At 41.3% G+C, this 15,413-nt stretch overlaps 2 protein-coding genes across 5 annotated transcripts in view; one reads left to right on the top strand and one right to left on the bottom strand.

Moving 5' to 3' along the window:
- Nucleotides 1-15,413, top strand: part of mlphb (melanophilin b) — a 94,366-nt gene that overhangs the window by 30,213 nt on the left and 48,740 nt on the right. The gene's annotated exons all lie outside the window — the stretch shown is intronic.
- LOC128765979 (collagen alpha-3(VI) chain) lies at nt 1,123-14,653 on the bottom strand. Its single transcript, XM_053877281.1, has 4 exons — nt 14,379-14,653; nt 5,117-5,220; nt 4,331-4,963; nt 1,123-2,219 (listed from the first exon to the last, which is right to left on the bottom strand). Exons 2-4 carry the CDS (start codon nt 5,196-5,198, stop codon nt 1,615-1,617), a joined length of 1,320 nt encoding a protein of 439 aa, XP_053733256.1. The 5' UTR covers nt 5,199-5,220; nt 14,379-14,653; the 3' UTR covers nt 1,123-1,614.

Genomic DNA, 15,413 nt, shown 5'->3' on the forward strand with positions numbered 1-15,413 from the left:
CAGAGATCTTGTTACCCAGCAGTGTCCTAAATATGCTTTTATACATGATCTCTGACTTGGACAAGTATTTGAAAAGAAACGGATAGTTACTAGGCATCAAGATCTTGCCAGTTTTCCTTCAGCATTTTCTACATTATAAGTTGAATTTTCTTCTGTCTTGGTGTCTTCAATAATCTATTGAAAATATTAAGTTTGCTAGATGTAAAGTTATTTCATCCATTACAGAATCATGGTAAAAATTTTTTATTTGTATTCATTTATTTGTTTATTTTGACTAGCAGCCAGCTGTCTCACACGCTGAAGAGCTAGCAGACCAAAGCTGCCATCTGAAGGAACAGATGCAGTTTGTTTACCAACTATAAATATAAATTAATTCCACTTTAGTACTCAGCATATCCACGAGTGAACAAATTTCTACCTGGTTCAGTGGGTACTTCCGTCACTACCACCCCAGCCAGAGTAGAAAGTGCATCAGTGACGATCTTTGGGTTGCGGAGCAGCATGCGAAAGTCCTTCAGCATGAACATCAACCGATCATTGAAGGCGATTTGCCTCAGCTCATTTTCATCAGCTGCCTTCGAACCGGCGGCCAAAGTCAACACGCCCATTTGCAGCAGGTCCCTGGCAGGCTCAGCCACACTGTCGCTGGACTTCTTGCTGGTCATGAGGAGCACCAGTTGTGGCACTCCCTGTTGAAGTCGGCTGCCTTTCTCTGGTCGAATCATGTTGGAGCGCACAAACTCAAGGGCAGCTCCGATGTTTATTGTCTGCCCTGGACGAGGCTTGATCCTTCCCAGAGCTGAGCTCAACGCCTCTCTGGATCCGTAAGAGTTCAGATCTATTTCCAGTCTCGGTGCATTGCTGAACATGGCAACACCCACTTGGACGGCATCTGGACCGATGGGCATCACATCGACGAACCTCTTGATGAACTCTCGCACAGAGTTGATGATTGCTCCGCCCATTGTGCTATCAATGAGGAAAATGATGTCCCGTTTTCCGACTTCCAGAACTAACGGGAAGAGGAAAATAATATCAGTGACAGCAGATATGGATTTCAGAGATACTGACAATTGAGTTAAGATAAATAGATTTTTTAAATGAAAAAGTCTAATAGTTGTCAGATAATGTGATATTCTGAATAGTTGGTATGAGTAAAACCCACATACCGTTTTTATGGAAGGGAAGAAAATTCTGGTTGTATTTAATTTCATGGATTCATCCTGATGGATGAATGATGAAAGTACATTTACATTTCGTGAATTTTCTTTGTCAATGTTCATAAAGTTGTTTGCGCCATAAGGAGTTGTCCTAGTTCTGAAAGTCAATATTCTCCAGATCTAAGGTGGTTTGTGGCTCAGGTGAAGCCTTTACTCTTGAAAAGATGCTTTGTTTTGACATCGTAACAGATTATTCGTGAAAGGTTCTCTCGTGGTTTCATTTCATTTCGTTTTTACCACACTGGTTTGAGCGAATGCAATAAGATGTCATTCTCCTTGAGGACTGCCGTGTCCTCTTGCTTACCGTCTGTTTGTATCTGGCAAATGTACTCAGTAATTGTGACTCGGGTACGGGAACCAAAACCATGATCCTTTGCTATCATGTGTTGAGATGTTACATACCTTCTGTGAACTCTGTCTGAATTATAATGGTTCGCTGGACCACCCCATTAAGATAAGGCAGCAGCCGGTCAGTCACGCTCGCTGCTGACCTGAAATCAGCAGCGTTTACGACAAACGATTTGTCCGTGGCAACAGTCTCCAGTTCACTAGTGGATGAATCACCAATTCCAAAGCCAAACGTGATAATGCCAGCCTTTTTAACGGCCCGGTCACCAGCCCCAGTATCGTCAGTGGATGGCCCAGCACTGATGACCAGCAGCATCTGGGGCACACCCTCATCTGCCCTGCCGCCAGCTGTCTGACTGAAGAGGCTCGTGGCCACTTCCTCCAAGGCCATGCCCAGGTTAGATTCCTGGCCACCTGGGTAGGCGAGTCCTTTGACAGCTTCGAGGACTGTTGCTTTGCTGTCATAGCTATTAAGATAGAACTTGATTTCTGGGCCGTTGGCATACAAGGCTAAGGCCACGCGGACAGAATCCCGGCCCACATCCAGGCCCTCAATGATTCTCAAAGCCAAATCACGCACGTATGGGAAGTTTGCTGGTCCAACGTTCTGTGATCCGTCAATTAAGAGAACTAGGTCGGCAGACTCTTGTGCTTTAAGGAGAGAGAGAGAGAGAGAGAAAACACAACAAAATGGAACTCGTGAAAGTGTTAACACAGTGAGACAGGGACAACTACAAGTGCTAGAATATCAACATGTGTCATTCACAAGTGAACATATCAATAACATTGAAAAACACATTATACTGCATGTTGGCTGAACCAATGAGCTGAGCTTATTTGGGATTTGAATATTGCGCTTTCCTAGTGCAACCAAGAAACAGTCAAACTATGATGTGAGGCGACTGTTATTTATTCTGCCAGAGATTTAAACAGAGAAAGAAAAGCACCAATGACATCATCGCAATGATCAGCAACTAATACAAAGCCTTTCACTGCCAATTTGTCTATAAAAACCTATTTAAACTGTTTATAATATCTGCAATATTAGCAGTAATTTTAGTGGTTAAGATACAAACCATTTTAATTTATGTGAACTTATGTGCCAAATATAACTGTTAGGCTTTATACTAAAATATAAAGTTTTAGGGTTTTCTGCATTAGATGCTCAGGTGAATACAAATAAACTATTTTGTTTTGAAATATACATTTTTTTTTGTTTATTTGTACATCTTCCTGACTAGTATTTATATTTATTAATTTTTGGACGTATAGTTTTGTTTTTGGAAGCCAAAGGCCTCAGACCGAAATTTCGTTGCCATAATATAGTGATATGTTTTTGTGCAATGACAATAAAGAAAGTCGAAGTCGAAGTCTAAATGTGTAAACTAGTCTCTATTCCCTTCCATCCCTACCAACTTAAAGCTCAAGCTCCTTGAGTTTAGCCACATCATGCAGACTCTTGTTATAGACCTCAGATACAGTGACCAGTCATGAACCTTTGGATCCTCATTTTAACCCAAAAGACGTTCTTCAATATCTTTGGATTATCGCGTACAAATTATGTCCATGTTCTTTTCATCTTAAAGAACATCATCTATGAGTTAAAGATCAGTCCAGACAGGTTCATCACTGTTTTAATTAAAAAAAAAAAATTAATTAAAAAATAAATAAATAAATAAACATTTTGTACATATTTGATCAAGATAGACACTGTGGCTAATCAAGACAAACATTCATGTGCAAGAAATGTGGGAAACAATGGAAGGTTAGACATGAAAAGATGTGTGACTGGTAAAGGTGCAACCATGGTGATGGAATCGTTCAAAAACATCCCAATATAGTATGTAATGGTTGTTTTCACAGACGAGTTGAGCGGTGTCTCACAATAATGGGACATGAATCTACAGTGTAGGAATTATGATGCCATTGAACTTACATACTTGAACATTACTCCTTGCGTCTTGTAAAAGCCGTTATATTGATGTCTGTCCGCAAGGTTTCTTTGCCAGTGGGCTTGGTCATATTGGCCTTACTTCAAGTTGCTCAATATCAATCCTGACCAACATTGTGTCTTCTTTCAACTGGCAGAATGATCATGACTCGGTTACATACGGGAGACGACGCTCGATGTGTGAGTTCAGACCTGCAAGTTAACTTTATCACTACCTCTAAGTGGAAGTTCTTGAACTTATCATGAGGGAATCTGTGTGACTTAGGTTACGTGGCATGAAACCTGTTTTGTTGACAACATATCTAATGCCAATGCAACTTGCAATTCAAGACAGATTCAACAGATCGTGGACACTGTCTGAACTCCTCTTATGCCCCAAACCGAAAATTGTACATCCCATCCTAATGGATGCAAAGTATGGGTCGCCGAACCGACCTGTCACGCTTGAAAAGGTCAGGTTTTAATGGAAATTCTGCGTCTGTGTACTGTTTTGGTTCATTTACAGATGAAGTGGAATGGTTTTCATGTAGATGTTTTCTTAAGTGATGGGAGAAGAATGGTGCCTGGGTTGTCAAAAAAAAAAAAAAAAAAAAAGCAGTTTGTGTCACAATCACATGCAGATTCTTCTGGAAGTTTTCATTAATTGTGAACTGGAGAAAGGGTGATGTTATACTTGCAAGTGAACAGTGAAAGATGGTGCATGTTAATAACATGTTTGTGTTAATAATAAAATCAGGTCACATGTGCGACAGCGTCGTCCTGCACATGTGGATATATTAGTATGGTAGTGACGCTGGTCCCATTTCATTACCTGTCCCTCTTCGAACCACGGGGGCCTCGTGAGCCACGGGAGACCCCCCTGACTGGGTCACTGCGCCGCAAATCCCCACTACCAAATCTTGGACAATGTCCCACAAAGTCAAAAAAGAGTCTACGCTAAAAACGTGAGTCTCATGGGGCTGGCTAGCCATTTCCCTGAGCTCCCAGTCCACAGCGTCCTGAACTCCGACTGCAAACACTTCCACGCCTGCCATCTGCAGCACCTGAGACGGCTCGGCCACGTCATCCTGGGAGCGCCCGTCTGTCAGAACCACCACCACTTGAGCCACTCCGTCACTTGCCCGGCTGCCCGAGGCTGAATTCAGGTGTTTCTGGATCAGGTAACTCAATCCCAGGCCGGTCCTAGTGCCCCCACCGCGATAAGACATAGCCTTGACGTGCGCCAGGACTCCCTGTGTGGTCGGGTAGCTGTTGAGCTGGAATTCAGTCCCTGGCTTGCTATTGTATTGCACCAGGGCAAACTGAAACTTTCCCTCTGAGACGTGGTGCAGAGCTTGTATTGTGCTGTACAGAAACTGTCTGACATGCTCAAAGTTCTCTTTGCCCATACTCCATGATGAATCCACTAGAAAGTATATATCGGCTGGCAACCCATGTGTGCAATCTTCAAAAGAGAAAAGGTGGTTTTTGTAGACCACTGAAAAGATGTTTCATCTCATTGTCAAACAGTACTATGGGGTTGGTATTTTCATTCACAAGAAAATGATCAGACCATTGATCAGATCATTTACTCAACTGAAAATAACATCGTACTTACCATCCTGAGCATCAATTTTTGGAAGTCCAACAAAGAGGAGCCCCAGAAGGGCGCATAGCGGTAGCAACCGATGCCCCTTCATTTTCCACAGAGGGAAAGAAAACCTGTGAAAATAAAAGAAAAATGTGGTTACTCTTATGCTAAAAACATGGAGACTACCAACAACTGCTGAATATTTATAATAGTGTTGACCTGGACACACTCAGATAGACCCCTTAAGATTAAGATTAAAATTTCTGTAAACCCAAATGAACTGACCCAAGAACAACAACAACAACAAAAATCATAATAATTTTTGTGACTCGTGCCTTTTCTTCTGACTTGAGCACCAGCGCACCCAAATGTCTCGTGCCTCTGTAGATGTGTGTTCTGGCATTGCTGTCAGTGTTCAGTTCCTAGCCATAACCAATGTTGGAATGGTCCTGACTAGTTACGAAAGATTGCCAACATGACCATCAGACTTTTTTTGTTACAGTTAAGTTCTAATCTGAAACTCAAGTGTTGGTTGCTTTTTCCAGAATACAAGTAACATCTGATTCACGACCGGGACGACAACGTAAGTTAGATTGGATGTATGTCGAATGCCATACAAAATAGCCGATGCGAGGGTTATAGCTGCTACTGTAGTGATAGATCGCTGTGTGAGAGTGAGATGCTATGACACTGTGCTGCCGTAACTGTTGTACGCGTTGCCGGGCTGCTACTTGCTGCGGTGCCAGACAAAAAAAATAAGCATCTGCTGGCCGTGGTCGTAAGTACAGGTGGACATAAGTCGAGCAGGTCGTAAGTCAGATGTTGTATGTTAAAATGGTATTCTCTCTTCAGATTACAGACCATTTAGATGGATGGATACCTAGTGTGAAGGCTTGTAAATGAAAGTAAGGACAGCTGAACTATGCAACAACAGATTATGTGGGGTTACATTGCAAGGCCAGAAGTGGAATAACAACTATTTGTGTCAACATCATGCTGTTTTTTTATTTCTATTTTAAATGTTCCCGTTGTTTGCACGTGCAAAAGTCAAATTAAGATTTTAGCTTCTGCCTGCTACCTACGTGTAAAAGCTATTGGTTATTGAGAAATACAAGCTAAATTATGAGCGGTAAGAGCAACTTCTTGAACATTGTTTAGAGCCGAACTAAAGTCATGTTGCATTATTTAAATGTACCAAGTACTCTGAGCAGGAAGAATGAGCTTAAGCACAAAGAGAACCTGTTCTGTAGTGGGCTGTGGTTCGCCTTCAGTCCATCGCCTGACGGCGGCAGACTGTACCATGAGCAAAACCACCTGTTTCAACAGTTCCTCCACTGAGTTACATTCATCAGAGCTGTTTTGCTTTAGGACAGAGTTTTCCAGCTCACTGAATAATGACTTCTTTCGATGGCTCTAGGGATGGAAAGTTCACTCTCACAGTGAAGGTCTAATGCTTCTAAATCGTCTAAATTCCCCGATTGTTATGGCAAGAGGTGTCACAGGAAATTTGAGTTCATGTCTCAAACTTGGCTGCGAGTGTGAGGTATTTGTCTTTTTCATTTAACCTTGGCTGCAATAATGTTTCATGAATTAGTTGAATTCCTCACCTTCTTATTAATGTCACTTGCATAATGTCCTTTGTTTAAAAAGGTCAAGCTCCGCATGAATTCATATTCAAGCACCTCAGTTGGGATTCGCATCTTTTGTCGGACTGTTTTTTTGTAATTTCTTTCTGGTCCCTAGTATTTTCTTCTGCACGTCATTACTCCAGCATCCTTTTTTTGAACTATCCAAAAACTACATCATTATTCATTGAATAGTTTGTCGTGACGTGTCCAATTCTTTACAAGAAATATTAGGGAGACCAAAATCAGCCTTCGATCGCGACTACAGCTTCATGGCTGGAGCTGTACTTCTACCTTATAAATATGTTGTAGAAAGCCTACTTTTCAGTATCTAGTCCGAGATCCTTTCCTAATGCAAATTCAAGGAATGGCGGCGGACCGAAATTGTATTCCAAGGATTCTTTCCCATTCCCACATTCCCACTGCAACCATCAAAACTAGCTGCCCAGCCCTATTTTTTCCACAGAAATCAGCATTTTCTTTCATTTCCCCAAGAACGCGTCAAACACCAGTCAAACGTAAGGCTCCGGGGCCAAATGTGGTCAATCAATTCATCTTATGTGGCCTCACCCAAGTGCAGTCCACATCAATATTGCGACCCGTATGGATTACAGAGATTATAGATGTCAACAAATACTTCAGAAGAAAGAGGTGAATGTACAGTATCTTTATGCTTTGATGAGAAACCCACTGCGATGCTTTACTCTAAAATGAGGCTCCACTAAGGATTAAAAAGGGCAGAGTATCACATTGTTTTGGTCCTTTTAACTTTTTTTTTAATAAACATTTTGTTTGGTCTGTGACATGGACAGTGTGTATTATTTTGGCCCCCTGTGCGATTGTGTTTACTGTTTAGTCAATAGTGTTGTAATGGGATTCAAAAATGATTGCTGGCGCTACATCAATCTTTCTTTCTTTGTGTTCACTGTCCACAAAACCCTTAAATGTCGCGCACAAACACAAAGGACTCATCCGTGAACTGAGAGAAACAATTTGTTGGTTCAGTTGTTCCACACCTCCCCTGCCATGATGTCCGTCTAGTGGCTGTTTATGTAGCAGGAGGGACACCTGCTGCTACATAAAGGTAGTGGTTGTTTGATTTCCCTTTATTTGTATACTGAATGCAATGTTACTATGGAGGTCTGGTTAATATAGTGGACCCACACTAAAACTACCCATAATCACATCTGCCGAAACCTGGTATTTAATGTTACATTACACTCTTAATGCAGACTCATGTACAGGTTTGGTGAGAGTGTACGTGCATGTCCTCTGCGTGGCAGTGTAAATCCCACAGTTGTTCACAGCTGCTTGTAGTTTCAGCACATTGCTAGACTTGTATTCATTTCCCCACAAACTGTAACTGCAGCTAAATCTTGCTAAACCTCAAAGCTTCCTTCACCATAATTCAACTTCAGAAAAACACAGCTCATATTCACCTCTGAAAACTTTTGGAGTGTCCCAGACTTGTTTTCTGTGATGTCCACTTTGATGCTTTTTTTTCATGAATTCAATTTTTCAGCTTTACCAGAGTATAAAACAGGTACAGGTATAGGTTCTAATGAACACACTTTGTAGTACTGCTGACCAAAATGACCCACGTAATTTTGACGATTTGCAATGTCTGAGTTTTTTGTTTGTTTGTTGGGTTTTTTTGTTTTAAATTCACATTAATTAAAAAAAAAGAAAAAACAAGAACACTTGCTCAAGAAATGCATGAAAACACTACAATACTTTGTGAGCTTGTATAACCTTTTGCTCAGCTTTTTCTGCAGTCAAAATTTCAAGAGTTGAATTTTAACAAAATGTCTTACACATTTATTTTCTAGTTCAGTTTTTCCATTTTCCATGGGTTTTCTAGCTTTTGTCACCGTTTTTATCGTGTTGTACTTTGCTCATTTCTTTTTGTATGATTGTACATTTTTTACTTTAAAAAACATTCTTTAATTACTTTTTATTGTTCATTTTATAAGCAATCTGAGTTTCTATTGCCATTTTTATGAGCCTTGGCAATGTTTTTAGTTCATATTTGTTTTTTTTCCTTGCTGCTGATAAGTTACCTAAGTTACCTCGCATTGTGGAGCTATGTTAAATTGAACTCATATTCCTATGCAAGAGAGAGCTGTGCCTGCTGAGACTGCAGCGGATGTTAGTGTTCTCTGGCGTTTCAGGTCACTTTAAGGTTAACTCTGCAGCAGCGGTCAGGTGTGGTCAGCGTGTCAACACTGTGGCTTCCCTTCGCCGCCTCAGAGGAAAACAGCGACGCACGAGAAGGCTTGGTTCTTCTGTGATAAGATGCCAACCCAGCATGGAGGGAGGCGACTATAGGAAATGAATTCAAATGAATGATTCATTTGAAGCATTTCTAGCTATAACGCGATCCTGCAGGGCAATGAAAAATAACCTTTCCATTTTATTTATTGTAAGAGATTATGGTATTAATCCTGGCAGCCCCCTAGTGGACATTGAAATCACCTCTTTCTTTGGAAAGAGTCTTTGGAGGATGTTACAGAAACTTCTTATGTGTGTCCGGAGGGAGGCCTGTGTTTACTGATATGAAGAGATGAAAAAGATCGATGGCAAGTTTGCGCATGTGTGTGTGAGTGTGTACGCCTCCAGATTATGTTTATGTGAGTGATGTGAGCAGTGACGGCGCAGGTTTTTACCGCACCGATTAAAAGTCTGAAGCTCATTCGCAGCTGGACCTCACACTGCTTTATGGTCAGGACCACACACACTTGACACTCACAAAGACTGCTCCTCCGAGTTACTGTACCAGCCACTTCACATGGGTGACATCATACAAACAAGTTGTCCATTTCTGAAGCAAAATATTGACGCTGTAGACCCACAAGAGCCCTGTAATTACGGTATCTGCAACTTTACTCCGCTCAGAACTGATGATCAAAATCCTCAAAGCCCCTCATCATCAACAGACCCTATTTGTCCCTCACATTTCGGTCGTCACTGAGGCTCATGAGCTCAGGTTATGGTGGAAACAGACCCTTCTGTTTCAGCCCTTCTAAATGGTTCTCATATCCACTTGTTTCACATATAAAGGAGAGCACGCTCAAAGCTTCTCCACACGTGGAACAGGTTCTTTACTCTGCTCCCTGCTGAGAACTTTGGTCTCAGAATAAGAAATACTCTTTTTCAATCCGATCTACTGACAGCTAGAGTTGCTCTTCCCCTTCAATCCATAAATATTTGCGGACACCACCATGTCTTCAAGTCAAATGTTGGATGTTTCATTTTTATGGTCTGAAAATTGCGTATTGGTGCTTCTACAAACCCAGAACCACCTAACCACCAGAACAGCACCACGCAGAGCCGGACTACAGGCCTGTTGAAAGTTATCTATAATAATATACAGTTACTGACAAATGTACTTCAAGTCAAGGTTTCATTAAGGTCCTTGAACAATAATAGCAAATAAATGGCACAGATTTTGTCTCACGCTTAAATGCAAAACATTCGGGGCATGTCACAGCATCATATTGTTAGTGGGCCGTATCATTTCCGCAATTACAGTCGTGGTATTGGCTGAATACGCGATTGAGCAATTTGATGTACAGTAGTGTAACTACTAAACAGCTGTTGTGTGAAAGAGGGACGTATGTTTAAATAAAACTATGAGGATGGAGGCTACTCTGGAATGCAAAGCGAGTCCACTATCAATTGTTCTATTGTTTTTTTACCCTTGTCGTATTTACATGATGACAAACATTAATGTTGCTTGTTTATTTTACTTTTTTTCTCATCTTTATTTGTACTGTTGTTTTTTACTTGCTCTAATGTTTCCACCTGTCATGCTGCTGGAAATGGGAATTTGTCTTTAATAAAGTATCTATCTATCTATCTATCACTCGCTGCTGAATACTGTAATACTGTAGTGCCATGTTGAATATCATGGTGAAGCTTGGCAGTTTATAGTATTGTATAGTGTCGTGGATATGTGGATATGTGCAGGATCACGGTAGTGCAGTGCAGGCTTGTTTGCTTTAATTCACTATGATACTGTCATATTGTGCAGCACTGAATTATCATGTAGTTTCTGTAATAGTACTTTTTCATTTTAGTATAGAGTATAGAGTAGAGTAGTAGACATAAAACTTTTTCTGATGATTCCAGTCATCTTGTTTCGTCACCAAATAACCGTCTTAGAGTTTCACGTGTCTTTATATCACCTTCATGTTCTATACTTTCTGAAGCATTCACATCTCCCATCTGACTGGGGAACACACCGGCCAGCCAAGGAAACGTTTGGAACACTGTTTTCAAATGAATGAATTGAGACAATCTGACACTGAAAGCCCTGCTGTGCGTCAGGTCTGATGCAGCGCTCGCTGGGTTAGTCGCTGCATTCCACATCTGGACCTTTGTGAAGAACAGCTGCCTTCCTTCCCCAAGCCAAGGTTATGTGAGTCACATGGCACCGAACATTTATGAGTCGACATCACTGCATTCTGCAGAGCAGCTGGACGACGTCTGCGCGAGGCTTCGACCCTCAACCCCGTGTCTTGGCCCGTGCGGCGGCTGAGCAGGCTCCTGTACGACACGTTGTTTGTCTCTGCCTTGAAGTCTGCGTGTGAACCCAGGCACATCCACGTCTCGGAGGCAAATTCATCCATCAAAGTGGAACCTTGATGCTATTTTGGCGTTTGTTTTAGCAACCGACTCCCCAGACGCTGAAATTATCTCACATCCTTCCCCAAACCCTCAAATCACATCCTCCCGTCTGCTGCTGATTCACAGTTGAATATTCTCGTCATGAATCATTCTCAGAGAATATGAGGGTTTCTTATCATTTCTCATCCACAACTATCTTATTTGTGCACCTGAGTTTCATAATGTACTGAGATCAAGCTTCCCTTAGCTTGTGTCTCATTGGGTTGCCACATTCCAAAAAGATTTCCTCACATTCAGCACTCTTCTGCATTTCCTCACATCATGCTCAAGGCTTCATAGATCTTAGTCTGGTGTGTGAGTGGTGAAACGTCATTGAGATTGATCTGAGACAAGAATGAAGCACCGGAATGTGACGACATTTCTGGTAAAATGGTGACAATCCTGACAAATGGATGTGTGTTTGTTCGATGAAGGGTGAAGGTCATGCGGTTGCTTGGTGAAAAGTTGCATGTTTGTATGAAATGTTTCTTTAATAGTGAAGATAAAAAATAGTTCTGCCTTTACTCTTCCATCTCCACTCTAAAGGGGGCGCTCTCTCTCGTGCTCGAACACAGTGGCCATTGTCACATCCAGCAGCACTGAGGTTTCAGACCAAAGCTTGAGACCTGAAGTTATACTTGATCTCACGTGTGTCTACCTAAATTACTTTGTTTGGTTTTGGCCTTTTTTATTGGAGCAATGAACATGACGGAAGCCAGGAAGCCCTTATACTTGAATTATCTTAGCCTTTTTTTTTTTTTTTTAAGGTGCTGTAGAACTTAGAAACGGGTCCAGCTCTGCAGCCATCTGCGCTGCATCATGGAAAAAGAAGGAGTGAGAGTCGGAGCGAGTGGAACGGCCGTAAAACGTCCACATGCTGATTTATATCTCCAAACTGTGCTGTTAAAAAGCAAAGCCAATAAGAGTGCGTGTCGCCCGAGGTAACCTGGACTCGCTGTGGCGGGGTTTTGTTTCACGTTCACCAGAATAAGGCAGAGCATGGAGCTGCACTTACAGGAGAGCAACTTTAGTTTTGAGAGCAAGAAAGAATGCTTTTGCATCTGCAGTGTCAAAGACTTGAAACTGGTTTGGAGGGAGATAAAGGACGCACACCTGCTTCTTCTGCAGGACTCCACATTTCCCCTTCATCCCAAAACCAAAGTGGTTCCAGTGGTCCACCTGGGACAGATCTGGGCTTCACTGTGCATCATCGTGTTGTTATTATCATTATTTTTATTATTATTATCATTATACATATTTCTATAGAAATTATATTTGTATGTAAATAACTTACATACAGACATACATAAAATATAAATCTTAAAATCAACATCATTCTTTCTTTTTCTCTAGTTTCCTTGTGTGTTTACATATATATATTTATATATTTTTAACAATATGTTACACCTCTGTGTCATTATGTTTGTATGAAATATGATGATTTCATTATTATATTATTACATTTTTGTTTTTTTTCGTTCTGAAGGACGAATACATTTTGCTAAAAATTTAGGTTTTCCCACAATCATTGGATACTTCAGGCTTTAAAAGTACTGCAGTTTTCACTCTTATCTTCCTTCTTGACTTGAGATCCTGAGTTTTATTTCTTGTATAACTCCCTGATGCAGAATTCCTGGTTAAGTTGTTCTCTCTGGTCTGGACGTTGGTGTGGAAAACGCTTCCTTCACAGTTTCCACTGGTGGGCGTGGAGCTGCTTCTGCAGTGGAAACATCTCTCTATCTTATTATTCTTTTATGGCATCTCAGTTTGGATTCCCCCAAATTCCAAGCATCAAAAAGACAGAGTCATACAGCTTCTGTTATGATGCATGAAAAAATGAAATTGGGAGCATGTGAGTTTCAAGTGGTCGTAATTGATCTCATCTTAATTCAATATACTGTTCTTTTAATCATCAAATTAAGATCAAACTGGGTTTTTTTTTCTTTGTTAACTTCCTTAAAGAAATCTGCTTAAAGAAGCTCTCCACATGAATGTGTTGGAGACATATCATACATTTATGGAAACCAGTGTCAGCAGCAAGAATATTCTGCCATGAATGTATAGAGAACGCACCCATTTAGTTGGTGGTACTGTAGAATCCTGTCACCACAGAACAGAACTAGCAATGACATAGTGTTGCCACTAGGTGTGCTAATGTTAACATATGTGAGCACACATATTGAAGACAGTGGACCTGGGTTATTGAGAACCGAAATGTTCAGAATATTATTAAATGCGATCTCAGTCCCGCGGAGTGTGAAAAAGTGAAAAAAAACAACAACTCAGAGATGGTCATCTTGTCACCCAAAATGGTAATGCATTTTGTTTATGGGTCAGGTCTGAAAAAGTCATGATATTTATTTGTTCATGTTTTACCTGAACATTTTGCGCAGCACTCATTCTCCTGTAAAAGTTCTTGAGCATCTCATAACGTCTGCCAGCTGGGCGTCACACCCTCCAATCACGGATCAGGGATGCATGTGATCGATGTTTTAAGTACCAGTCAGCGTGTTTGCCCAAGGTTTAGTTTTGACGTTGTGTGCTGATCATTTTACAGCAGTTTGAATCTGTCCATGTTTGTGTAACTCTTGAGCAATGCGCACTTTTGGCACCTGTACCATCAAGTACCATTTCTGTCAGAAGTGTTTGAGTGTCAAATTTAACTCTTTAGAGCAAAGAAAGTCACTTCTGAATGCAACTCCTGCACAAGTCAATCTCACCTATAGTCAGTGCTTATATAACCTCATGCAAAGTGCAAACCAGAATGAAGTAAAAACATTGAAATCCTCCCTTAATCTTCATTGGCTCCGAATAGTATTTGGTTTGTGAATCCAGTGTGTATTTTGGTTCTGTGTTTGGTTTTAGAAGTAGATAGATGCTTCTTGCATTAGCAACTCTTGACTGCACCTCAGTCTCTTATCAAGTTCTCCAAAAGTTTCTGACTGTATTAGATGATTTGTTCAATGCAACCTGCAGACATGAGGATTTAGACTCACCCTGAGCAGAAGACGTTCGTCCTGTGGGTTTGATGTTGCAGCACGAGTGATCAAAAACTGTGGCAAAGTGGACTCGTGGTCATTATCCTCCAGGTAAATTCCTCCAATGAGCAGATCAGTAAGTGATAGAGTCACCGATGAGATGGATGAGAGGGTGCAGGACGGAGAGGGGAGGGGAACGGTTGAGACAGTCACCGGTCTCCAACCAGAGGAGCTGTGGTGCAGAGTCCACAGCAGAGATGGACAAACTTCCAACACTTCTGGAGTGCAGCTCCTTCCTCCTCCCACTTTCTCTGAAGTCCAGGGGGAGGAAGGGAGTAGCAGAGTGTGAGTGGAGGGAGAGAGAGGAGTAAATGGAAACCAGATACATCGCCGTGTTTGGTCTGGAAGTTGGCGGTTTCGGGGGGTGATGTCACGAATGAGGAGAGGGATTTTCTGGTTATACCTTTTCCTGCATTTGACCATGACTTCCTCTCCCACACGCCCTCCTGACAACACTGTTTTGTCAGTCTAAAAATCGGCTTATTTTGGCTCCATCCAGTCAGGAAACCTCATGGAACATTAACATGGAAACATGATAGACAATCATATTTTAGAGAGGAGACCTTCCTCATGATTTTTACTGTTTCAAAAACTGTGTCAAAAGTACTATCTTAAGAAAAGTGCTGTCTCTGCCTTGTTCTCTTTGCAATAAAAATTCATTTTTTTTTCGCAGTCCAGCCCATCTCTTTGACAAACAGTCATCATTTTTGTTTTGAGCAAACCTTGCTTCTGTTCACAAACGTCATACCGCATCATGTATTGCATCTCTCGCTCGCCTTCTGACGCCCCACCTAAACCACTTGTGCCATCAATTCTCAATAGAAGCTCAGAAACACCATGGGGATCAAACTACTTTTAGAACAGTGTCTTGTTATTTCGTGATACTTTGCATGCTACTTGGTGGTAAGTGCTCGGAAAATGAGTTAGAAAAGACTCATTTGTGGTGATAAACTTGTAATTGGTGACACTTGGTGTGGTCTATGAAAGTAGTTT

The sequence above is a fragment of the Synchiropus splendidus genome, chromosome 10, assembly GCF_027744825.2.
Source record: "Synchiropus splendidus isolate RoL2022-P1 chromosome 10, RoL_Sspl_1.0, whole genome shotgun sequence".
NCBI classification, from domain to species: domain Eukaryota; kingdom Metazoa; phylum Chordata; class Actinopteri; order Syngnathiformes; family Callionymidae; genus Synchiropus; species Synchiropus splendidus.